This window comes from Semicossyphus pulcher, unplaced genomic scaffold (genome assembly GCF_022749685.1).
Source record: "Semicossyphus pulcher isolate SPU_LCO1_2020_fin unplaced genomic scaffold, fSemPul1.0.p SCAF_7, whole genome shotgun sequence".
In the NCBI taxonomy this organism is placed as follows: Eukaryota; Metazoa; Chordata; class Actinopteri; order Labriformes; family Labridae; genus Semicossyphus; species Semicossyphus pulcher.
In genome coordinates, this window is record NW_027211748.1 from 29,862,650 (window position 1) to 29,887,500 (window position 24,851).

General features: G+C 45.9%; 2 protein-coding genes across 3 annotated transcripts in view; both read right to left on the reverse strand.

Moving 5' to 3' along the window:
- Positions 1–94: 94 nt before the first annotated feature.
- On the reverse strand, positions 95–11,530 carry cavin4a (caveolae associated protein 4a). The gene is made up of 2 exons (XM_069685485.1): positions 10,936–11,530; positions 95–2,706 (listed from the first exon to the last, which is right to left on the reverse strand). Exons 1-2 carry the CDS (start codon positions 11,341–11,343, stop codon positions 2,128–2,130), a joined length of 987 nt encoding a protein of 328 aa, XP_069541586.1. The 5' UTR covers positions 11,344–11,530; the 3' UTR covers positions 95–2,127.
- A 2,645-nt stretch (positions 11,531–14,175) lies between these two features.
- Positions 14,176–24,851, reverse strand: part of tmeff1a (transmembrane protein with EGF-like and two follistatin-like domains 1a) — a 75,263-nt gene continuing 64,587 nt past the window's right edge. For both annotated transcript variants that reach the window (XM_069685483.1, XM_069685482.1), the window contains exons 8-10: positions 20,396–20,519; positions 20,124–20,285; positions 14,176–16,906 (exon numbers count right to left, since the gene is read on the reverse strand). In XM_069685483.1, coding sequence (XP_069541584.1) covers positions 16,822–16,906; positions 20,124–20,285; positions 20,396–20,519 — 371 coding nt within the window. In that variant the 3' untranslated portion in view covers positions 14,176–16,821. The remainder of the gene's footprint in view (positions 16,907–20,123; positions 20,286–20,395; positions 20,520–24,851) is intronic.

Here is a 24,851-nt window from a genome sequence, read left to right on the forward strand (position 1 = left end):
CTCTTTTGTCAGCTCACAAACAGTGCGACACAAACTAAAGAAAACTGAATATCTGGTGCTGCTTTCACACTGTAGGCCAAAACAACAACACAGGTTCTCAATCAGCTGTTTTTTATTGTGAAGCTTTAAAACTGGATTGAGAGGATTGTAAAAATGACAAAATGACACAAACTGAGCTGAAATCAGAAACGAACAAAAAAAAGTTTGAACCAAATAACCAGATATCAATCTACCTGTCTCACCAGCAGCCTCACAGGTACATAAACACAGCTACTTTAGTTTAAAGCTAAACAGGAAGTGTATTTTTCAAAATAAGACACTGAACTAACAGCGGTAAAAGCTACATCTGTAACTGAAGCTCTAAAAACAGAAATCATCTCTAACAAAGCTGCAACCTCACTAACCGCTTCAGGAGAGTGAAGTCACTGCTCACTGAACTTCAAAAGAAACTATGAATATCAAGCAGCAAAAAAAAATCAAATATCAACATTCAGCGGCGCTCAGAAAGCTTTGAAGCCACCAACAGCACTTCTCAAACCGTCCACGTTCACAGAGGAGTAATTACAGAGCAAAATACGACAGTCAGGAGAAGCTTCGCGCCAACGTTAAATCTAAGAGGCTGTTGTTCTAAAGTTCATGCAGAGATTTATTCCTTTTATCACTACCTACTGCGTGTGCTGCTCAACCTAAAGCTGCACAGAGCAAAGATTTGATCAAAGGAGGCAAATCCTCAAAACCTTTATTAACCCATCGTTTCCAAAAACACCAAATCTGTTACGCTGAATTCAGGGGAAATGTGTCTAAAACTATTTAACCGTATTTCTATAAGCGATCAATATTTACCTTTAGGTACCTTTAGCATAAGTTTGAAGGTTCCCTTTAGCATCACTATTAGATATCGTTAGCATCATTTTTAAGTTAGCTTTTAGTGTTTGAAGACGGTACGCTTAGTGTCTGTTTAAAGGTGCCTTTCATGTTAGTTTCCAGGTAGCATCAGCTTTAGGTGCCTTTTAGTGTTTGTAAGAAGGTACCCTCAGTTTTAAACATCTTAAGTTATCTTTTAATATTTGAAACAGGGTCCCCTTTAGCGTCCGTTTTCCTCCTTTCTTGTTGTAGCTGGAATTTGTCTTTTTGGTTACGTTAAAGCTGAAAAACCAAAGTGAAGTTTAGGAATAACTCTAGAATTAATATGATGGTTTAAAGATTAACTGAACGTTGGTTTTTGAACCCTTGTCTCCTGATTTCCTGCTTTGTTTGACCCCTACATGTCATGTAACATTTCGGTCTTTCTACTTTGTCAGCTTCCCCTGCTTCCTAATTTGCTGACAGTCACACTGGTTATACAAAATATAGAGTATTACTTGATGTAGCAACGGTGATTCAAAACTGCCTGAACAGATACTATAACTCAGGAAATGCTGACCATATCTAAGCCCTTCATGGCCAACTCTCTGATCCCCAAACTTAGCTCAGTTTCTTTGGCTCTCTGTGCAGCTTTAATGTCTATCTAAGCGATCACCAATGCTGCTTTTAAGCACCTTAAAGTTCATCTATCTTTTTTCCCTCCCCACCATCTGCACACAGAAACCAGTCTGACATTGAATCCATATTGATTCTTTTCTCAGCAGGCTCCTCAGAGACCAGCTGAGGCCTGCACGGACCAAATTACTCCTTCAGCAGTTTAGGCAGTATGTACAACATTATATGTACATCAAGATAAAAGATCAATACATGAACTGTAGACCAACATTCATCATCCTTCACCAAGCTGTAACTGCACTTCGACCGCGGTTACTTTTCACCACACGACCTGTTAACAATCTCAAAACTGGACGAATTAGTCAAACAAATCCTGAAGCTGAATTTTTCTAAGTGCATTCGAAATAAAGATTCTCACATTCACGTCAAGTTGTTTAAATCTTATATTTGGTAAAAACTGTCAACAGGAAGTAACCCTGAAATAGATTTGATAAATAACCAGTTCATATCCGTCTTCTGTTCTGATACATCCCGGAAAACAAAAATCTTCATCATCAATGCCGACCAATCACAGGCCTTCTCCAATTCCAGCCCTCTCAAATGTCCCGCCTCCTCTTTGTGCCAGCGCCCTCTGACCTGACATCTGATCTACTTCCTGTAATGCTCCTCTCCTATCCGGGTGGCGCCGGCCTCCTCCACAGGCCCCTCCCTCTTGCTTTCCATGGCGACCTCGGTGTAGGTGACCCCCGGGAGCTCCTCCGGCTCTGCGCTCTGAGCCTCTGCCTCGGCTCCCTCCTGGCCCTCGGCGACGGCTCTCTCCTTCTTCAGCTTGATGCGGAAGGCCTCTTTGCTCGGAGCTTTCTTGGCGATGTTCTCCTTCAGCCGCTCGCCGGACTGCTTCAGCCGCTCGCCGGCTTGGTGCATCTTGTCCCTCCTCTCCGGCGGCATCACCTTCTCTCCCAGGTTGTGGAACTTGGTGCCCAGGCTGTCTTTGGTTTTGCTCATGCTCTCCTTGGAGAAGGCGGCCTTCAGGGTCTCCGTGCTCTTCGCGACAGATTTCTTAATGCGTGCGGCTCGTGAGGGGTCGGCCTCCTCCACGCTCAGGTACTCCTCATCGGAAGAGAGGTCAGCAGGGATGTCGTAGGAGTCGGGCTCGATCTCCAGCCCGTCCAGGCCGGTTCCTTTGGGAGACTTGGTGACGGCAACTGATGGGATCTCCGTCTCACCCTACAGAAAAGAAAACAGACGGTCAGAGCTTTCAAACTGCTCCAGAGAGATGCAGCCTTCACAGCAAGAAGCAGCCTGAAAATAAAACCACCAGAAAATTAACCATTCACTGTCCTTCCCCAGCAGGTATGCACCACATCAACCTCTCTGGTTGCATTAAGGTCTTTTCAGACGGGGGGCGATTGACACACTTAGTCATTCATTTTCAATGAGAGGCGAGCAGGCAGGTAGGGAGGAGCGGGCAACCTGACAGAGATATATAAGCACTTTGTAAACAGTTACATGAACAGGAGGGCCTTTGCACGGCAGAGCATCGGATGCATCAGGTAATGTAACGTGAGTTTTAACAAGCTATTTGGTACATTAGATGGTGTCGGTTAACAATGCTCATTGAACTAGTTGTTAAAGCATTTAGAGAAAATATAACGGCAGGGATACAGTAGTGCACAGAAGCCGTTTCCATGGTTACCACGCGTGCCTGTCTATTCACATGAGGAGCGCAGCGAGACCCCGAGATCCAAGCGGGTATACGCAGGTGGAGTGTCGCCCCCCGCCGTCTGACAAGACCTTTAGACTCTGCCCCACGGTCACAGCTGCTCCGTGGTGATAGTTTATATTTTCTCATCAATGTCATGAAGAAGAGTTTCTCAGGATGTCAGAATATTGGAAGGTTAAAAGGTTTTTTCATGAATTAGACAAAATGACTTGCTTTTTACGCAATGTTCTCTCAAACTAAGATGAAACATTAAAAGCTAAACGATTGATAAAAATATAAAACACTTCATGACGTCAAACTACAACCCAAGCGCCACGGTCGGTGTGAAAATCCTTGAATTACTTTAACATATAGGTTTCCTGCTGCTTCCAGTCTCTGTGCTAAGTTAGGCTAAACCTGTCTCTGACCTTTTCCTGTTCTGGATGCACAAATATGCAGCTGACGTCCATCCTAAACTTCTGACTTAGACAAAGAACTCGATCGGGCTCCTGCAGCGTTCTGTTCCCGAGTAGCAGAGTAGAGGAGGAACGGCGAGAGAAGACGTAACTAACACTAACACTACAGACATTGAACTTTCCATCAGCGTGAATATCTGCTTCAGACCGACACAAGAAGCTGTTCTGCTGCAGACTGAGCCCACCTGAGGGCTCCGACACGCCAAGGACACCTGAGGGCTCCAACACGCCAAGGACACAAGGTAAAGGTGTGTGTCGGGTAGAGGAAGGGCGGGACGTCAGTACTGGTTCTAAATAACGTCTTTAGAGAAAGATGGCAGCGATGTTTTGGCTTCAGAAGGAGACGTGTCGTCCTTCTTTCTATAGAGTCAATGATCGTAACACTGAGAGATGAAACTGATACCCATCTCCTCATCTGCCTCCTCTATCCATTAGAGATGAATCGCTTTGTCCAGATAGAAAATATGATATTCCTCAGAGGGACTCTGTCAAACCAGACCTGCAGCCTCTTGCCTGGAGCGCACAGGCACCTCCATGAGATCAGGTTTGTCTATTTTTACAGACGAGGAGTAACTGAGACTCAATGAGACAGGAAGCTGCTGGCAGGAACAACACCTGTAACTCAAGATGGCCGCTAATAATAAGGATTTGAGCAGAGGAGGAAGGCAGTGGCTGCAGACTGAAACACACCAACACCGTGGTTTATTTACAAAAACCTGCTGAACTAATGATTTAACCGGCCTCATCTGTTCACTGTGCTCAGGCTACTAAGTTAGCATGCTATCCCTGTGATATGATTTATTTCCTTTTTCTCACTTTTTAAATACTCAAACTGTAACCTTACACTTAAAAAAACAGGATGTCGACGTTTCTTGATGTTCAACCCAAACAAAGCCGCTCCTGCAGGATCCTCCTCTCAGGCCTGCTCCACCTGCTGCGCCCTACAGGTGACTTTGGATGTGAAAGCTAATTAATCCTAATTAAACTGCAGCCGCCTGCTCGATCATTAATCAGGGAGGAGTGGTCCGAGCGCGTCCAGACGCTGTGAATGACACAATAATGACGCCGGGGTGGGTCATATGGGTCGAGGCATGAGCTGAACCTCGGCCGGTGGTGGAGGTGATGCTCTTCACATTTCTGCTGCATTAACGAGTAGAGAAGAGAGAAGATTTCTGTAAGCTAGCTTCATTTACAGCAATGCATCATGGTCTATAAGATCATCATGTGTTTGTGGCGCCTGTGTCCCGTCAGAACCTCGTGTCTCTGAAAAGTCCACCTATCATGAGCTCAGAAAAACAGCCTGTTTTCAGCTTGGTGGCGATGCATTTTACACCTCATGTATTTGGCTTCAAGTTTTCGCAAATAAATGTGAAATGTGAACGTTTTTGAGTTTGTGGCAGAGTGATGAAAGCCGGCAGCGTTGTCAGGATTAGTGCAGGGTCGACATTCATCAGCAGCAGCAGACAGAGGACGTGGAGGTGGTGTACTGAGACAGAGGACGTGGAGGTGGTGTACTGATTTCTTCTCTCTCTGATGAGGTTTGAGTTAATGTGGCAACAAATGACTACAAGAAAACTTACTTACTGTTTACTCACTTAGCTCCGCCTACCCTCTCTGGCAGACCAACCACTGCTGGCTGATGGAAAACGCGTCACTAACTGGGCGCCGCTTGTGATTCTTTCAGCGAAAGTCGCCACAGACACCCAGTCTGTAATAATACTATATACTGCAAATGCAAAGGCTTCCATCAGTGGGCCACAGGCTCAGTCACCATTGTGTGACCTCATTCAGAGATAGAAAGAGACTTACAGACATTTATTTACATGAACATCTTCCCGATTATCACTTTAAAGTTATAAAATCTCTAACAATAACCCCGAGCTAACGACCTTTACTCTGAAAATGGATTTGGATCGAGCTATTGCGCTGAATCTCAGAGCGCTTCTCACCCGCGTTACTGTTGCTAAGATACGAAAGTCGTCTGGCGACACTTCCCCTTCACCTTTGTCGTGACCGTTTTATATCGCTCTGTGAGCTTCGCATTTGAGAAAGAAGAAACCATAAAAACTATGACAGGATTTGTGTCCTGGCGTCAGCAGCAGCTCCACACGATGGAAAACAAAAGGATGAGCTTCTCCTCCGCCATTGTTGCTGACAGTTGATATCGTAAGTCCCGCCCCTACTTGATTTAGATTGGTCGCTGAGGAAGAAGTGACATAGACGAGTGCGGCGGTGTTCTATTTTCAACTGAGAGCGCAGCGACAAAAAACAGCTGATGCTGAGGGCGTTTTCACTCTAAGGACGCTGAACTGCGTTGGTTTGTATAGAAAGCCTTACATCTTCTCTCCGTTAATGTCATTAAATGTTTTATATGGCTTTTGATTTTTGAGTTTTTTTTATTTGATTTGAGTCACTTCATCCAGGGCTTCTCGGTTTAAATCAATACAGACATGCCATCATGTTTTCTCTGTGTCGTCTGGAACGATGCCGGTTTCAGCCAGACTTGATCCAGGTCCAGGGATCCTTTCTGTAAAGATGTCAGACACAATCTAAAGAACTTTTAGTGGACGGACTTTGATCAGGAGTTTACCTTCAGATTACATTGCAGCCATTACCGCCTGTTTCACAGCAGGAGCAACAACTGTTCAACCTACTAGTCATTCAAACCAAAGATATGTTGAAATAGTTCCCAGGTTGACAAACAGGTGAAATCCCCATGAAGGCTACGGTTAACTTTAAGTACTCTCAGGAACATTGTTAAACCCGCTTGTTGTCGCAGCGCCCCCTGTCAGCTGGCTGTGTTTGTGCCTTAACTCAGAAAGTCATAGCTCACTTCCTCTCATCGCCGCCCTGCAGAAAGTAAAAGTCATCAGCTCCTCTAAAATGACACCGTGTCCTCTGATGTCCAGTGTTGTGAAAAACAGCCGAGGCAGAGCGGCCCTGGGTGTAAACCAGCCGACATCTATCTTTTTCTTATTACTGTCCCGGCCTTCATTACTCAGCCGTCGGCCACCGCTGTCTCTAACAAAGCGGCTGTTGCTTCCTGGTTAAATGACCGCAGCTGAAGCTCTATATTAGGAGATGAACGGAGGCCTCAGAATAACCGACAGTGCATCAGTCATGAGGAAACTCAACACTGCGACTGTCTGCTCTGCAGGCGGGACGGAGAGGAAGCTTGTGCTCACTGTACTGCGAAATAATCCCTGGATGCATCTGATGAAAGTGCGTCCACTAAAAGTTCTTGTTGTTTCCACTGACAGGCTCAGATTGTTATTCTAAGTGTGTGACAACATGACAGAAAGGATCCCTACAGAGATAGACCTTTTTGTTACAGAGGAAGATGATTGTTTTAACCACACACAGACGTTACATCGCTCTCTGCAAACACACCAGACTCCATTCATAAAAACTGTGATTTTACCTCACAGGACACAGGAGCTGCTGCTCTACCGTTGCCTTTATCGGTGTACTTTTTGTGTTCTTCACAGACATAGTGTTGCAGCCAAACAAACACCAATGTCACACAATAACACGAACACACCAACAGAGGGAGGGGTCTCTGATGTCCATGCAGAATAAACGTCCTTAAATCTGCTGAAAGATGCCTGAGGATGATAATACGCTTCTACAGTATCAAACCATCCAGTGATTCTTGTCGACACATCCATGTTTTACATCTCCTCTCGTGTGATTGACCTTTAAACTGTATTACTTAGAGGCGTCTTCTGGCATTATCATCTCGTCTGATTGAACAGTTTAGTTCCTGTAGTGTGTGCAGAGCAGCGATCTGACCCAAACAGCACCCCACACACTCACAGATTCATTCACAGCGGGAAATCTCACTGAATCTCTGGCGGCCAAACGAGACTTTAGAGTAAACAAACATGGCGGACGACGGGCAGTTAGAACTGGCGATGATAGTTTTTGGACTTTTTACTGAAAATTCATGAAGACAAAAGAACAAACTGTGGATGAAGTGGTGGAGACGGCGTGAACACGGGCTGGACATGTTACTTTATGCTGCACGTTTGATTTTGTCGCCATGGCTGCGGTTGTTGTGCTTCCTCCTTCAGTCAGCTCGCTTCCTGATTGGCTATCATTTGGTTCCAAGTTATGATCCACGGAGAGCGTGCTCGGCTGTCCTCGGGGTTCCCCCCCACACAACAGGAGATCAGATCGTAAATATTGTTTAATATTTGAAGGAAGTGCGGCCACAACGTTCTTCCGAGCAGATCGGGAAAGTAAAATCACTCTAAGATCCCTCACAGCACAGGAACATCTGGAGAGATCATCTGTAGAACCATCAAACAATCAGGAGTTTGATTACTTTGGTCTGAAGGAGGAATCAGAGAGAATCAGGCCCAAAATCAGCCTGACCATCTTGTGCTTTTATACCCGGCTTTATCTGTTGTGTGAGGTATTTATATGCACTAAAAACAGACCTCCTGCAGGTCATCCTTGTTTCTGTTTAAATTGATCCTAAACAGCTTTAATGCATTCACTCTTTATGCAGCAGAAAACGTCTGAAAAAAGATCCTGTCGTTCACATCATGTTGTACTTTCATTAAACTTGTAAGGGAAGAAATGGGATGAAATGGCAGCAGCGATTTGTCTGTGGGGGTCACAGCTTACATCATCCAAGAGTTAAGTTAAGTTAAAGATACTCTGGGAAACGTCGTCACAACAAGCAAAAGACACCAGATTTCTAAGGGTTAGGGGGCGGTCCTTGCAGCTGCAGGTCAGGATGATTGACACCCCTCTCTCTCTCTCTGCATACTGACCCCTGTGATAAGCTGCCATGCTAGCGGCTGACTCTGGTTGACAGCAGTTTATAGCGTTTGTGTGTGTGTGTGTGTGTGTGTGTGTGTGTTTGTGTGTGTGTGTGTGTGTCCCGGCAGTGAGGCAGAATGCCGTGGTCCCAGAATAGACGTCTCTGTCATGGATCCACAGCAGCTGTTCGCAGCACATCGCACCCCGCTTTCTATTCTGAAGGCTGGACGTTAACCAGGACAGCGCCTCCCTCTCATACTGACTCTGTGTCTGCAGAGCGGAGTGAAGACGAGTGTCCACCTTCAACATCAGCAGGGTTACAAATCCTCACACTTCAGTCTAACATCTCTCTCTGTCCGTCCACATGAACCCCACAGCTCTCTGATGTAGTCTGTCCATCTCTTCAACAACAGCTGCCTCAAGTATCCTCTCTCTCTCTGCACTCCTGAAGGACGTAACGTCTGTTTGATTAAATCAGACACCTCGTTTGGTTTATTTTTCCAGCCTTCATGTTCAGAGGTGATTCAACTGAATATTTGATCCTGCAGTTTGTTCACGTTTGGGCTCCCAAGCTCTGCGTGCAGCGTTACAGATTAAAGTGCATCATCCTGTTTTCGCTCGTTTCACCCGACCTGATTTAAGCTCCCCTGCAGGATGCTTTTCTATAAGTCGAGAGGTCTTTAGCGCTGAACTTAAACCACCCTTCATTTCCTCACATCCCCGCCTGCCCTCTCGCTGCCTCCACGCCTTAATGAACTGAGTCACAGTTGATTCGAGCAAAGATCTGTCTGCTTGGCTCGAAGAGTTTCTTCAGCCGGGGAATGAATCCACTTTATTTCTGATCCTTAACTTAATGACGCTTCAGTTCCTCGTGAACAGAAACCTGGACCGGACTATAAATAAGATGGACGACTTTACAGCGCCTCAAACCCTCTCTATCGCCCCCTGCTGACTGGCTGCAGTATAGCTCATAAGCCCCGCCTCCTCCATGTTAACAGATGGGACATGAGTCAAACTATAAAATCAAAATACACGTCAAATACATTTTTCTCCAACATGGTTTCTGTCGTTATAGTTAGTTCTTATCATGCTGATTTATGTCCAAGTGTTCATTTTTCTGACAAGTTTACTTTTAATTAGTTATTTGATGCTGTAAAAAGGGGGTGTGGCCTCATGATTGACAGCTCTGTGGACAAATGGGGCTCCTGCAGCGTTCTGTTCCCGAGTAGCAGAGTAGAGGAGGAACGGCGAGAGGAGACGTAACTAACACTAACACTACAGTCAGTGAACTTTCCATCAGCGTGAATATCTGCTTCAGACCGACACAAGAAGCTGTTCTGCTGCAGGCTGAGCCCACCTGAGGGCTCCAACACACCAAGGACACCTGAGGGCTCCAACACGCCAAGGACACCTGAGGGCTCCAACACGCCAAGGACACCTGAGGGCTCCAACACGCCAAGGACACCTGAGGGCTCCAACACACCAAGGACACCTGAGGGCTCCAACACGCCAAGGACACCTGAGAGCTCCAACACGCCAAGGACACCTGAGAGCTCCAACACGCCAAGGACACAAGGTAAAGGTGTGTGTCGGGGAGAGGAAAGTTACATAAACTGTTAGCTCTGCAGTAATTCCAAGTTAACGGAGCGCCTGTCCATCTGTCTCCGCTGAGTGGCAGTTTCACTGTATCTATCTAGTCACACGTGGGCTGAGATCTGTCTCACTACAGCGCTATGAAGCCAAAATAAACGATGTTACTGAGATTTAATGACAATAAACAGGTTCAAAGGATGCTGAAAAAACTACATCAGGATGCAGGTTTGTAAAAGAATTCATGCTTTGTCAGGTCTGTCTGCAAGACAAGAAGCAAACAATCTTTAAAGTGCTTGTTTTTTGAATGGGGTTTGGTTGCTTGATGAATCTCCTGAACTTGAGATCGCCCCACACGAATTCAAGTATCTGTTCTTTATATGACCGTGTTTGCTTTGGTCTGAGCGTTCTTCATCGCTGATTGTACGACTTTATCATAATTTGACGCCGTTTTTTTGAAGATCATCGGACCTGCAACAAAATATGACGCCACCTTTCAGAGGCCGGAGGTGTAAATTTATCGGATCAATTATAAATTTTGTATTTTAGGAATCAGTTTTTTCTGCTCAGATTTATCCTGTGATCAGCTCATTGTTGGAAATTAGTCGATCTTTTTTGGTTTTGTCCTGAAAATGACACAAGGAATTTACGAACAACAGATATTAGTTTAAGGTCTGGAGTAGGAGCAAAGACGAAGTGAACGGTCACATTTTGAACACACTTCAGAAACCTGTAAATGCTTTTTAATTTTACTAGATATAATCTCCTTGAATCTGAACACATTAATGTCGTGCTTGTCCATTGAATCTGAAAACGTGCTCCCTCCCTTCTCAGTCACATTGTGAATTTTACTGAACGAGGTTTGATCTATAAAATCAGAACTAATCGAGACATTGAAACACCCAGCTCTCTGCTCACCTGATAGATGACGACGCGGAACTTGTTGCGTGTGAGCAGCTCGTCCTGCGTGGTTTCAACCTTCTTGACGCGAACGTTTTGCTTCTCCACGCGCGACCGGACCTCCTTCACATTGGCGCTGACCTTGCGTGTCTTCTGCAGGAGCTTCTCCACCGTGCCGCTGGTGTCGGTGTGGTCCTTGGCCAGTTTCAACACGTCGCCCTGGATGGTCTTGATGTTGTTCTCCAGCTCCAGCTGGCGGTCCTCCATGCGCTGCTGGCAGGACTGGACGTTATCGATGATGCCGGCCACGCGCTCCAGCAGAGACAGGATGGTCAGGGCGCTGATGGGGTTCCCGGCCTCGTCCTCCACCCCGATGATCTCCAGCTTCTCCTGCACACCTGCTGTGCGGTATTTGTGCTGATCCATTTCAGTTTAGAAGATTGAGGAAGCTCTCTCACTTGTACTTAGTTTGAAAGTTGCTTAAAGTTGCAGGAGTGTGGTTCAGCTTCAGGAGGGGGAACAGGACCGATGGAGGGACCAGCAGGGAGACCGGAGAGTGGCAACACCCAACCGCTGTGACCCAAACTCAGACCTGGGGAGAGAAGAGAGGGGAGACTCCACCTCCCCTTTTAAAAAAGGCTTCAGGATCCAAAAGGAACCTGACTTCAGCCCTCATCGGGATGTGGGCAAGGCAGTAAAGTGCTCACACGAACCCCCCAGCTAAAAATAAAAAGTCTTTGTAAGGCGACACTCAGACAGCAGGGGACGATGGAAACCCCCGTCCGATTCCCGCTCTGCTTTGTCAGAGCCATGCTCTGATTCACAACTTTTCATTATTTGCACGTATGTTCACGCTAGCAGCTGTGAAACATGTACGTCAGCAGCAGCTCAGGAGTCACTCCGCAGCTCTGCAGTGAGCGATGCAAAGAAGCCCCAGTTGTCTGCTCTGATTCCACCGAGCTGGAATGTTTTCAGGGATTAAACATCGCAGCGCTGCCCTTTTTACTTTCCCCCGGGCAGCACAGTCCGAACATCGACTGTGACTGAGATCTGACGCTCTTTATAGACGACTGACAATTCCAGAGCTGCAGAGTGACACTATTTTAACACTCACTCCTCTGAACAGCCTCTGCAGTGAAGGATTTATTCATACTGAGCATTATTTATGTGCTTAGCGTTCAGTGCATGTCAGAGGAGGGATTAACAGTTGGTCTTTGGCTCCCAGTTTGACAAAATCAGGAACTTGCTTCGTCAAATATTTGTGGTCCATAAACACGAATGTGTAAAAATGAAACACTTACAGACACTCAAATGAATTCTGCAAGGTTAAGCGTCCACCCAGAGCTAAAGGGAGGCTAACGGGTTAGCATTAAGGTTTTAAGTTCTACTTCTGTTAGCACTTTTTGCACTCAGTCTCAAACTATGCAGACCAACAGCAACCTCCAGGGATGAGACTTGAAGCCAACACTGCAGCACCAAAAGCTGCAGTTCCTCTGGTGTCCACTTGAGGCTGTCTCCAGCAGTGAGTCAGTCCCCATAGAGCCCCATGTTAAACTTTACAGCAGAAATAAACATGTTTACAGCCTGGTACAAAAAACAGTTTGGGTCTCTATAGCTCATTTCTCTCTTCATGACAACTGTACGGGGAGAATCTTTATAGAACGAGAAGACGAATAAACATTTCTGCATGAAGTAAACTTCAGTGTAAAAACTCCTCCCTGTTGTTTCCTGTCTATAAATGAGGCACTACTTTTGGATCAGGGACTTTTTAATGAATGAATGCTGGTTTGGAGATCCTCTTCAACTGAAGCCAGCAGCTGCTCCTGTCCCTGCATACCCCCCCTCCCTCCACCGCACCACCTCCGGCCTATAACTCTATATTTACTGCGGGGTAGCGTGCCTGAGTCCATGCCCCCTGTAGAAATGTGCCACACACGCCGGCTTACTCTCATGCGAGGAGGCGGTGACCTCTGCTCCGCTTCTGGCTTCTGCAGACGAACAGTTTCTAATTAATTAACCATGTAGCTCCTCCTCTCTGACAGGTGGGTGGAGACTGATTACTGACACGGCTGGAGGCCATGTTTAACCTCCTCTGTCCTCATTTACTAACAACAAAGTCCAAAAGTTATATATTTTATTGCACGCTTAAATATCTCATTTCTGCAGCGTGTAAAAAACTAAAGCCTGCACAATAAAAGATAAAAACATGTAAAATGTAAAAGTAAACGCATGTGCATGATGGCTGCTCCACGTTCCCTGCATCTGTTTGGAGCATCAGCTGAGCAGTCTGCACATGAGCAGTAGGGGCAGTGCAGAGGCAGAGGGGATGTGACAGGGTCAACACAGCAGCAGGGACAACGAGGGCAGAAAGTTCTGAAGACGAGCTGATAGACCGAGTCCACATTGATCCACACCTGTACGATGTGTCGTTGCCACAGAGACAAACATGCCTGTCAAACAGCTGCAGACAGATAAGTTCTGTTTTAGAAGTCGACGCGAAAACCTGCAAAACTAAATGGGAACAAGTCCGGGAGCGTTACGTGGGGAGACGGAGGAACATGTTGGAGAGACGGAGCGGGGACGGTGCAGACGGTGTGTTCTGTCCACCGGTCGTCAGTCGCCTGAGCTGGCTACAGAGTTTTGTAAGTGACCGGGCCGCTAAGAATCCAGAATGAACGTCACAGTAACCTCCTCGAGTGTCGCCATGTCTGTTGTTTACATCCCGCTCATACAGTAGCTGCATACGGCCTGAGCTCTCTGGTGCGCCCTCTAGAGGTTTCCTCCAGTAACACGCGTAGTGCAGAGACAAGGGCAGACAGTTGTCTACATGAACGTGACGTTAAAGCAAGTATATCTCCGCCTTGTTCAAAACTTAAGATATTTAGCTCAGATTTACATAAACATAACCTGCTGCTGCACCTGTGAGTAAAACATTTCAGATGGCAGAATCTTGACAGTTTGCTTTTTGAAGGGTCGCATACTCTCACAGTCAGTGACATCAGAAGATGGAGCATCGTGCAGACGTCAGTATTTAGTGAGGATTAAAGACACAGCGTCTCTGCAGAGCAACAACAAAGAGTCTCCTGCGACTGATCACACAGGTCATCTCAGGTGTTTGTGTTTGTGCCTCTCTCTCTCTCACGCACACACACACATTTTCTGCAAACACATCATTAATCCATGACAGGAAGTGGAAAACTCTTCGTTATGAGAGCAGAAGAAGAAGCAGATCAGATAAAAATGGACATTACACAAACGTACTTTAAAAAACATTTCCTGTTTTATTTTGGCAGAGACTTAAAATGGCCTCTCAAAGTCTACATGCAGAATATTAACATGTCAAACACATTCTAGTCACATTTAGAGAAGTCACGGCTGCGATGGTCGACAACAAGTAGAAACACATTGCTCAGCGGAGGGGGGTGGGTCTGACCTTTGACCTGGAGATGTGGACTCGGACGTTACAGAAAAACAACTCCTGTGACGGAAAATAAAATCATAATCACAGAGAGAAGACGAACGTCAGCGCAGCCTGGGATACACACCGACAGTCGCTCCCTACCTGCAGTGAAGTGAATGTCACATGGCCTCCTGTCAAGTTTAAACACACCATCAGTGAATTCATCGATTCAGCACTCAGTGACTGTGGCTCCTAAATGTTCTTTAGAGGTGAAGTTTAAACATCTTTCCGTCTCTGCGGCTCGTTGATTGAGTGTGGTTATGTGATATGTGTTTATCAGCTAATGTTAGGATCCACTGCAGTTTATAAAACGTGCTTTATATCACATGTCATCATCTAAGTGTTCTTCCACATGAACACACCTTGCTCCAGCAGGTGTTGGACATATCCTGCATAAAAAGATGGCCGACATGACAGCTCCCTCAAAGTGAAGCCAAACCCTCTCTACCGCCCCCTGCTGACTGGCTGCAGTATAGCTCATAAAGCCCGCCTCCTCCATGTTAACAGATGGGACATGAGTCAAACTGTAAAATCAAAATACACGTTTACTTTTAATTAGTTATTTGATGCTATAAAAAGGGGATGTGGCCTCATGATTGACAGCTCTGTTGACAAATGGGGCTCCTGCAGCGTTCTGTTCCCGAGTAGCAGAGTAGAGGAGGAACGGCGAGAGGAGACGTAACTCACACTAACACTACAGTCATTGAACTTTCCATCAGCGTGAATATCTGCTTCAGACCGACACAAGAAGCTGTTCTGCTGCAGACTGAGCCCACCTGAGGGCTCCAACACGCCAAGGACACCTGAGGGCTCCAACACGCCAAGGACACCTGAGGGCTCCAACACGCCAAGGACACCTGAGGGCTCCAACACGGCAAGGACACCTGAGGGCTCCAACACGGCAAGTAGAGGAAGGAAGGGGCAGGACGGCAACACTGCGGCTCCACCAGCCGATACTGCACACACTCTGGATACAGATGAGCAAGATGGCAGCGCCCGCTCAGGGGGGGTTTAGCTTTTGTACAACTAGAGGAGGTGGAGACGTGTCGGCCATCTTTATTTACAGTCATTGATCCAGACACCAGAGAGAGAAAGAGAGACAGACGGCTTCCCCAAGAACAAGTCTGTGAAAAGTTTCTGACAATTTTAAAGAAAATCTGAGACCGACTACTGTCATGTGACTTTCTACTTCACTGTTAAACTCTAAGACTTTCAACATAAATACTCTAATGACTTGAATGCACATCGCTAATATCTGAAGGATCTGTGTCCGACCATGTTACCAGAGGAAAGTGTGCTCTTTAAGTGATTTTGAGCCACGTTTCAAACATTAACTTTGTGATCATTAGAGGCGTTTCCGTACGGGGTCCTTTGTGCTTGGAATGTCTCGCTGAGGAGAAAATGCAGAACAGACACAGACAGAAGAAATAAAAGGACAAAGTTATTCTCACATTCAAAGACGAGCCTTCATCCCAGCAGAAAGACTTTTTCCAGATTACATAAAAAATGTCATTTCGAGTCGACCTCCATTTGCAGCTCTTCCTTTACAATCCTCTGAATTCAGATTTTCCGACGAAGATGCAAAAACATTCCTGCCTCTCAGCGTTAAAAAGAAGAAGTGTCTTTAGGAGAACATATTCCATCAACAACAACGACACGCTCTTTCTTCTCGTGTCCTGGTTTCACATTCCTTCCTGTCACACCTTCCCTCTCGATGTCCGACTTTCTCCGGGTTTCCGTCTCCATCGGATCTCTGCGGCTCGGAGACGGAGGAGGCTTTTCTTTAAGAAGTTTAAACTACACCACAGTACACAGTTTCACAAGTCATGCGAATATACAGGAACTAGAACTCAGAAACAGACGCTTAAAACAAAAGTAAAAACTTGGAGTAAAAACTACTTGTATAATAAATTAGTAGCTGGTTTGAACACAGTGAAGTCTTTACATGAAACACTGTAAACATATCTATATCACCGGCTGGCCCCCACTCACCTTCACGAACAGACTGCATTTGGTGATCAGCTGCACATGGTTAGAAAAAACAGAGAGAGGGGCGTGGAAATAATAAACAACACATTCCAGGAGGGACGTCACTCTGTTCAGCAGCATAACTAAGGTGTAAAGCATTCAACAAAACCTCTGATGAAGCAGTTTGACGTGATTAAGACAGCAGACGTGGTAACGATGTAAAGTGACGGAGGCTTTCTGACAAGTCGGCTCCTTCTTCTCCTTCTTCTTCTTCTTCTTTGTCTTGCGGCAAAAAATAAATAAAAATCACCATCTCCATCCAAAAACAAAACAGGAGGGAAAATAAGGCCCCTGAAATAAATATTCTTCTTTTCTTATGGTTTCCCAGGAGAAAAACAAACGCATACCACGCATTAGAAAATGGTATTCCCACGCCGTAAGAAAAAACTTATCAAAAAGGACCAACACAAACACGGCTATACCATCCTGGAGTTAGTGTCCGAGGGAAAGTGTCCCAGGTTCTGTTTTTGCCGGCGACCTCGGTTGTTTTTCGGACATTTCCTACAGAGACACAAAGAGAGACACTTATTTACCTTAGTTATGTGACCTACAGACACTCAGCAGGACTAATATGCAACTTTTATGTCCAGTAGGTGTCGCACTTGAGCAACAGCATTAAACCAAAGCAAACGCTCTGTTTGCCCACACCTCCTCCGACCGGCCTACTCTACTAGACATTCAAGTGTTGTGTTCTACCATGTAGCAGCAAGTGAACATAATTCTAACAGAGCAAACAATGGAAACTGGTTGGTCGGCCTGCACAGGCTCATGCAGGCAGAATGCATGTTACAGCTCGAGCTGCAGCAGACCGCAGCCAGCGGACTGCTGCAGGCTACCGTTAGCACGCTTTAGCTTACTATGCATGTTGCTACAGCCCCCGCTAGCATTGCAAAGAATGACCTTGATATGATAACGCTACAGAACACTAAGCAAGCCAGCGTAACATTGAAATAAACAGTGAGTTAGCGATCGTCCCTCATGTTACTCTCGTACATGAAGTTGCATGTGGCTCTCTTTTCAGAGAGTGATATGTTCACATAGGACATACTTGACTTTGAATATATTAATGTGTACAATTGCATATTAAGCTTTTAATGTCCCCTCCTCCTGCTGGAACTGAACTCTCCTGCTGCTTCCAGCTCCTCGAGGCTGACCAGTGCCCAGTGTGATGAGCTGTTAGCTCGGATCAGTACCAGGATTTCTCTGATGGACACCAACTACCGGCGTTCTGTTTCAGCTGTGGAGCGCCCGTCCATCTGTCTCCGCTGACTGACAGTTTGTTACTGAGAGTTAATGACAATAAACAGGCTGAAAGGATGCTGAAATAACGACATCAGGATGCAGGTTTGTAAAAAGGCTGAGCTCGTGCTTTGTCAGATCTGTCTGCAAGACGACAAGAACACTACTTTAAAATGCTCGTTTTTTGAATGGAGTTTGGTTTGATCGTTTCTGATGCGATGTTTGGAGAGTCATAATGCTGATAGACTTTCAGAGCACAGCGTCACACACATTTTTACTTTGTTAAAGAATTCAACTAGCGTGAGGTGATGTGTGTGTGTGTGTTTTTGCAGTTTACAGCCGGCAGTTCTGCAGAGAATAATTATAAATGTAAATATGTGAGGTATTGTCAGGTTTAAGGTTTAGATTTCAGATGTATGGTCACCTCCACCGAGCTGTGTCAGGAACCGAATGCAAATCAAGCTTTGTAGTCGCTGTTGGTCTCTGGAGTTTGGGCTGTGAGAGGCTTGTTTTACTGTCAAACACTTGCTAAAAACCCCTCCAGTGCAAAGAGAGACAGATATTTGATTTCCTCCTCAGAGTGAAGGGGTAACGTCTGTCGGCTGCCTCTGAGGAGAGAAACCAGGCCAAGTCGAATCCTGTTTAATTCTCCACAGCTTCAAGCCTCGACTGTCACCAGCAGCTCCATCCGGCCTCCTCTGCACACCCTGACAGACGTCACACCTCCGCTTGAGGTGTGACGAGGCTGCGCTCACAGCCGGCGTGTTCAGAGCTGTTTGTCTGAACTGTTTGTGTCTTTACTCTGATTGTTTGTCAGACATCCTTGAGCACAAAACAAAGCACCTGAAAATGTGTCCCTACGCCTGAAATACGCACAGATTATTAGATTATGATCAGATACTCTTTCACAGGAAGTGATTGGTTTTTATACAGTTTGCTTTACAGGTCTTTCAGTTATCATTGTCCAGATTAAAACTGTAATCAACTAATCTCTTTATCATCTTCTTCTTCCTCGTGCTGACTCTCGTGTTTCTGGGTTTTTCACTGACATCATATTTTCTTACTGTACCTGATATTGAGGCTCAGATTGTTATTCTAAGTGTGTGACAACATGACAGAAAGGATCCCTACAGAGATAGACCTTTTGGTTACAGAGGAAGAGGATTGTTTTAACCACACACAGACGTTACATCGCTCTCTGCAGACACACCAGACTCCATTGAGAAAAAGAGTCATTTTACCCAACAGGACATGGGAGTTGCTGGTCTACATCTGCCTTGATTGGTTGGTTTATTTGTGTTTCTCTGTCAAACAGATATTGTGTCGCATCAGAACAAAACATTCAAAGCATCAAAGTCACACAATTACACAAACAGACTGATAGGCAGTTCCTGTGTTCTGAGAAGTAAAATCTGTGTTTTTTACCATGGAGTCTGGTGTGTTGGACGAGAGCAATGTAACGTATATCTCAAGGGCCCTTTCTTTTTCTTAAACATTTGTAACGCAGCTATTCGATTGAGTTGAAAACATTATTCCTCGGCTGCGTCAAAGTCAGCCATTTTGTTTGAATTGGTGTGCAATGAATGAAAGGATATGTTGGGCCGCGAAGGATGCACCCAATCTAATGTGTTTCAGCCCATTGCTGGCAAAACTAGATGATTGCACTTTTTCATTTTGTTTAAAGCGCGTCAAGATATCGCTCACATGTCGGGGGCTTGATCCAAACACTGGATCTGGATTACTTTATAATTAATATCCAACCGTCTTTGTTTGCTAACATGCTAACCTAGCCAAGTTAGCTAGCGTCTTAATTTGAGCAAACAAAGGAGATTTTTTTATCTTGAATGGATGAAGCTGCGAGTGAGCTCTTCCCCTTTTTTTAAATCCATGTCCGACGTCTCTCCTCTCGAGTTTTTGGCTTCGGAAAAGCAAAATTATGACACCTCCTCTAAACTTTGAAGACAGCTGCTGACGGACTTGCAGATTCCATATGCACACCGAAAGCTTGACCTGAGCCTAGTTATGGTTGCTAACGTAGGATTGGACAGTGGCTGTTCAAGGGAGGGGCTTAGCGAAGGGTCAATTCCAATACTTTTTGTTCCTCTTGGTCATTTAGACCCTAAAATATATAGAATAGGGCCACATTCAAAATATACCTTTCAAATTGCACACGCTAATGGCTATGGCTAATGGCTAACGCTATGGTTTATGGTTACATTTTAAAAACATTAAGCCATGCAAATATGTGACAATACCTACATTTATCTGTTAATTTATGCAGCAACAAATGCAATTATTCGATTGAATTCGACTGAAAAAAAAAACTTTTATCTTCTAATATTTCAGGCCTCTGACGTAAAGCAAACTCTCTGAACCTCAACATCTCGACTCGATCATTGCTGGGTTTGTCTGGCACAACTCTCATTTACTTGTTAATTTAAGGGTTTGAAGTGAAGTGCTTCAGAGGGCTTTGAGTTACCTCGTGATGCACATCACCACCGCCACGATGATGGCGATCTGCACGGCACCGATGATGGCGGCGATGAGGACGTAGTGGAGCTTCTGTCCACTGGGAACCACGTAGAGGATGTTAAAGTCGTGAGGCTCGTCACACTGAGTACCTTTGTATCCTGCGTCACACCTGTGACACACACACACACACACACACACACACACACACACTGGTTCATAAACACATAGGATGCACTGTGAAAGCATCTGAAGCAGCAGCAGAGTGAAGTGGTCACACACCTGCAGGTGGCCTTGTTGTACTTGATCTCACATTTCCCGTGAACACAGAAGCCGGCGTAGTTGTCGGAGCAGGGGATCGGCATCCCGGCGTAGAAACCGTCACCGTGATCCAGACCTGTTGTTTCTGAACAAACACACAACACGAGAGGACGGTCAGACGGTGTCCCGGCTGCAAACACTCAGGGATCACTTCCTGTACAGGTGAGTGCTGGAGGACTGGACGGCCGTTTGTTCTTATTCGTTCTTACAGTTTTGACTTTAAGACGTCAAAGAATCACAAAAAAAACAAAACATAGAAGATCAAAGAAACGAGCAGCAGGAGCATTAACATCCTGCAAATATAAAGGAAGTATTACAGTACTGTCGATTATTAATCCAATATTAATCCTGATCACGATTTTGTCTTCCCACGATTAAATAAACATGACGGTCATATTGACGTTTAAAACGCTCCGCCTGCAGAAAACTCTGCTGCAGATCAAATGAAGCGCTCCCTAAACTAACAGCCCCTCCTCCAGGGGGCGATGGAGAGGTTTGGGCTTCACTTGTGGGGGAGCTGGCATGTCATGTGATGAGCGCCGACCTTACAGAGAGGAAGAGTAAACAACAGAGACGCTCGGAGAAACTAAAGTCAAACGTCTGAACAGAAGACGAAGAGCTGGTCCCCTGAAACGGCTCGTCAGCGCTTGTTTGGAGGTGTTTCAGGTTTAAGTGATGTGAAGAAGAAACAATGATCAGCAGAGAGGTCATGAAACCTGCGTCTGCGCCGCAAAGCAACACGACTAACTTGTTGAAGCAGCTGAAAGAACAAAGTGCAGCATGATGAGTGTGTGAAGGCCAAGAGGAAGAACGAGCTGCTCCCCGTCCTCCAGCGTCACGTCAGACATCCAGAACAGAGACGCTGCACAGAGACACCCTATCACCCAGCTCCCACAGACACACTGACATTACCCATGATGCACCACACTCAGGTAAAGAACCTGATTTTAAGTCTGAAAAACACAGGTGTATCATATCCTGCGTTTTAAATAAATACTTAATAATTAAATCATCCTGACAGACGTTGACTGATGTTAGAGCTATCGTGCTGCTCGGCTGCATGAGCGGATAAAACTAATGTTTTGCATGTAAAAGCATTTGAATCACACACTGCTGCCTCGTCACTGTAATTCACCGCAGTAATAAAGAAAACAGCCTACAAAGCATCTGCACTGCTCATTAAAATGATAAATACTCCCTGCAGACGACGGAGATCTTTGACCCCGTCTATGTTTGGCATATTTATGACCTAACACGGTTATTTGTGAGAGTTTTCGTGCTGTCAAGTTGTCGGGACTATCAGAGAAACGGTTTCTGTGGTCGTATAAACTCAGGAGTTTCTCTCTGCTCGTCCTGTTCTCATGATTTCTTCGTTCACTCAGGATCTTTTCAGCGGCTGTCGAGGTAACTGAAGCTTTCACTGATCGTCTGCTTACAGCACAAAGAGAATAATCAGCAGCACGACACCTTTAATGTTGAATTAGCGATGCTGTAATTACAGATTCAACAAATGTGTCATTCAAACATCCTGGGAGGCTTTCCAGCTCTTTCCCTCCTGAGAGAGAGAAGCATTAATGACCATAATTAGCTTGAGAGCCTGTGTTTAAGACATGATTATAATGTGGCACAGAAATGATCAGTGAGCAGCAAACGATGAGGGGAAATCCTGCAGCAGCTCATCAACATGCATTTAGAGTCCTGCTTTTGAAACATTAAAGGCCGCTCAGGGATTCAAAGCGTTTGAGGAGCTCGGCTGATGGAGCGTTTCTAAACTGTGTCCAGACTCAGGCAGAAACGTTTCATCACTCTCATTTTCTGGGAGCCGATAAGAAACTGCATCTGTGTCTTTGTTCATCAGCTACATGTGAGCTTTCACTGGATGAATTAATATCAACATACAGATGCAAACGTTACGATAGTGTCTGTTACTGACAGAGAGACAGGCAGAGAGCAGACAGACAGGCAGAGAGCAGAGAGACAGGCAGACAGCAGAGAGACAGACAGGCAGAGAGCAGAGAGACAGGCAGACAGAGAGACAGACAGAGAGCAGAGAGACAGACAGAGAGCAGACAGACAGAGAGAGAGCAGAGAGACAGGCAGACAGAGAGACAGGCAGACAGAGAGACAGACAGAGAGCAGAGAGACAGACAGAGAGACAGACAGAGAGCAGAGCAGACAGACAGAGAGACAGGCAGACAGAGAGACAGACAGAGAGCAGACAGACAGACAGACAGAGAGCAGACAGACAGACAGACAGAGAGCAGAGCAGAGTTCTTTCATCATTAAGTATTTATTTAAAACCCAGGATATGATACACCTGTGTTTCTCAGGCTTAAAATCAGGTTCTTCACCTGAGCGTGGTGCCTCATGTCCTTCACATCACTTAAACCTGAAACACCTCCAAACAAGCGCTGACGAGCCGTTTCAGGGGACCAGCTCTTCGTCTTCTGTTCAGACGTTTGACTTTAGTTTCTCCGACCGTCTCTGTTGTTTACTCTTCCTCTCTGTAAGGTCGGCGCTCATCACATGACATGCCAGCTCCCCCACAAGTGAAGCCCAAACCTCTCCATCGCCCCCTGGAGGAGGGGCTGTTAGTTTAGGGAGCGCTTGGTTTGATCTGCAGCAGAGTTTTCTGCAGGCGGAGCGTTTTAAACGTCAACATCAGTCATGTTTATTTAATCGTGGGAAGACAAAATGTTGATCAGGATTAGGATTCCATTAAGTGTGCAGCTCTAGCAGAGACAGACATGTTTCCATGTCATCCCGACCTGCAGATTGTTGGCTGAGCTCCAGACCTCTGCCAGGAGATGGACGTCCACAAACGTCCCAAACAGCAGAACAATAATAAGAACAGAAACACAGCAGATCCTCTGCAGACACAGACAGCAGCTCACACTTCTCCTGGATGCTGAGTGATGACGAAGATAAAATATTTTCATTAAAAATCCTGCGAGAAACAAGAAAGAAAATTACCTCATTTATTGTTCAAAGGGGTTCTGTTTTTGTTGCCGTGGTAACGAAACAGGTATCATGTATCGTTTTCTTTTACAGGTATCGTATCGAAGTAAGAAGTTCTGGTATCGTGACGAGCCTGCTGTGACGCAGCCTTTCCAGGTCTCACATTACCACCGTAAGGAAAGCGCTGCTGTGTCCTTCACTGCTTGTGATGCTGACAATGCAGCGGTTTAATCCGGTCCTCTTATTGTCCGTCTCTGCGTCAAAGTTAAAACACAAAAGCCAAAGAGCCGAGAGAGCAATCATGAGACGCTTCGGTCGCTGATACGGATGTTCAGAGCAAGCTGCAGACTATAAAACCTGTTTGCTCTCAACATGTGCATCACAGCAACACATCCTCCTTCTGCACCTCTAATCTGTGTTGATGCTCAGTATCAGCTCAGACTCTGTGGGATTCAGATTTTCCCGCCCCCCCGTGAGGACATTATTGTGCATTAGAGAAATTTTCATTAAGTTTCCTCCTGAGCAGGTTCAGACGCAGGTTAACAGGCCGCTGAGAGGCCACGGGAAGTTCTACAATCAGCTGCGTTTAAGGCAGGAAGTGGCTTTATATTGGGTTTCATAATCTGAGGAGAAATGAACACAAAGTCTCCTCGGGGTCGTTAGCGTGTTGATTGATGTTTCTCAGCCGCGCTAGCAGCTTAGCTCCAGGGATGACAACGCCTCTCTGCTACGCTACGGTCCAGACTGAAATACCTCAACATCTAGTGGACGTGAGGCACAGATACTCATGTTCCCCGCGGGGTTAATCCTGCCCGCTTTGGTGATTCTCTTCAGTTTGATCTGCCACAGTCACCAGGTCAACATGTTCATGCTTTGATTTGTGAACGAATACCAACAAGTTGGATCTGCGTCCCAACCCTCACCTGTGCATGAGCTTTGGGTAGTGACCGTAAGAATGAGTTCCCTCTGCAGGTTGTCTGGGCTCAGCCTTAGAGAGACGGTAAGGAGCTCAGACATCCGGAGGGAGCTCGGAGTAGAGCCGCTACACATCGAAAGGAGCCAGTTGAGGTGGTTCGGGCATCTGGTTAGGATGCCGCCTTGGCGCCTCCCTTTGGAGGTTTTCCGGGCACACGCAACGGAGAGGAGAACCAGGCCCAGAGCTCGCTGGGGGGATTGTATATGCCGTCTGGCCTGGGAACGCCACGGCATCCCCCTGGAAGAGCTGGAAAGCGTTGCTTGGGACGCCTGGGTCACCATGCTTAGCCTGCTGCCACCGCGACCCGGCCCCGGAGAAGTGGAGGATCATGAATGGATGGACCAACAAGTCATCCAATCCAAACAGCCACATAGAATATTTGTTGCTAACAGAAATCAGCGACCTGTCCGTCGCACCGACCAGCACAAAACCTTTCTTTATCATTCTTTATACTTTGGCACCGGACTTCAACCTCTCTCTGGT

Bases quoted from the DNA above. Each gene is read 5' to 3' on its own strand.
- cavin4a (XM_069685485.1), bottom strand. From the start codon at position 11,343: ATGGATCAGCACAAATACCGCACAGCAGGTGTGCAGGAGAAGCTGGAG. The intron at 2,707-10,935 runs GTGAGCAGAGAG...TCTTTTCTGTAG, and splicing joins TCCGCGTCGTCATCTATCAG to GGTGAGACGGAGATCCCATC.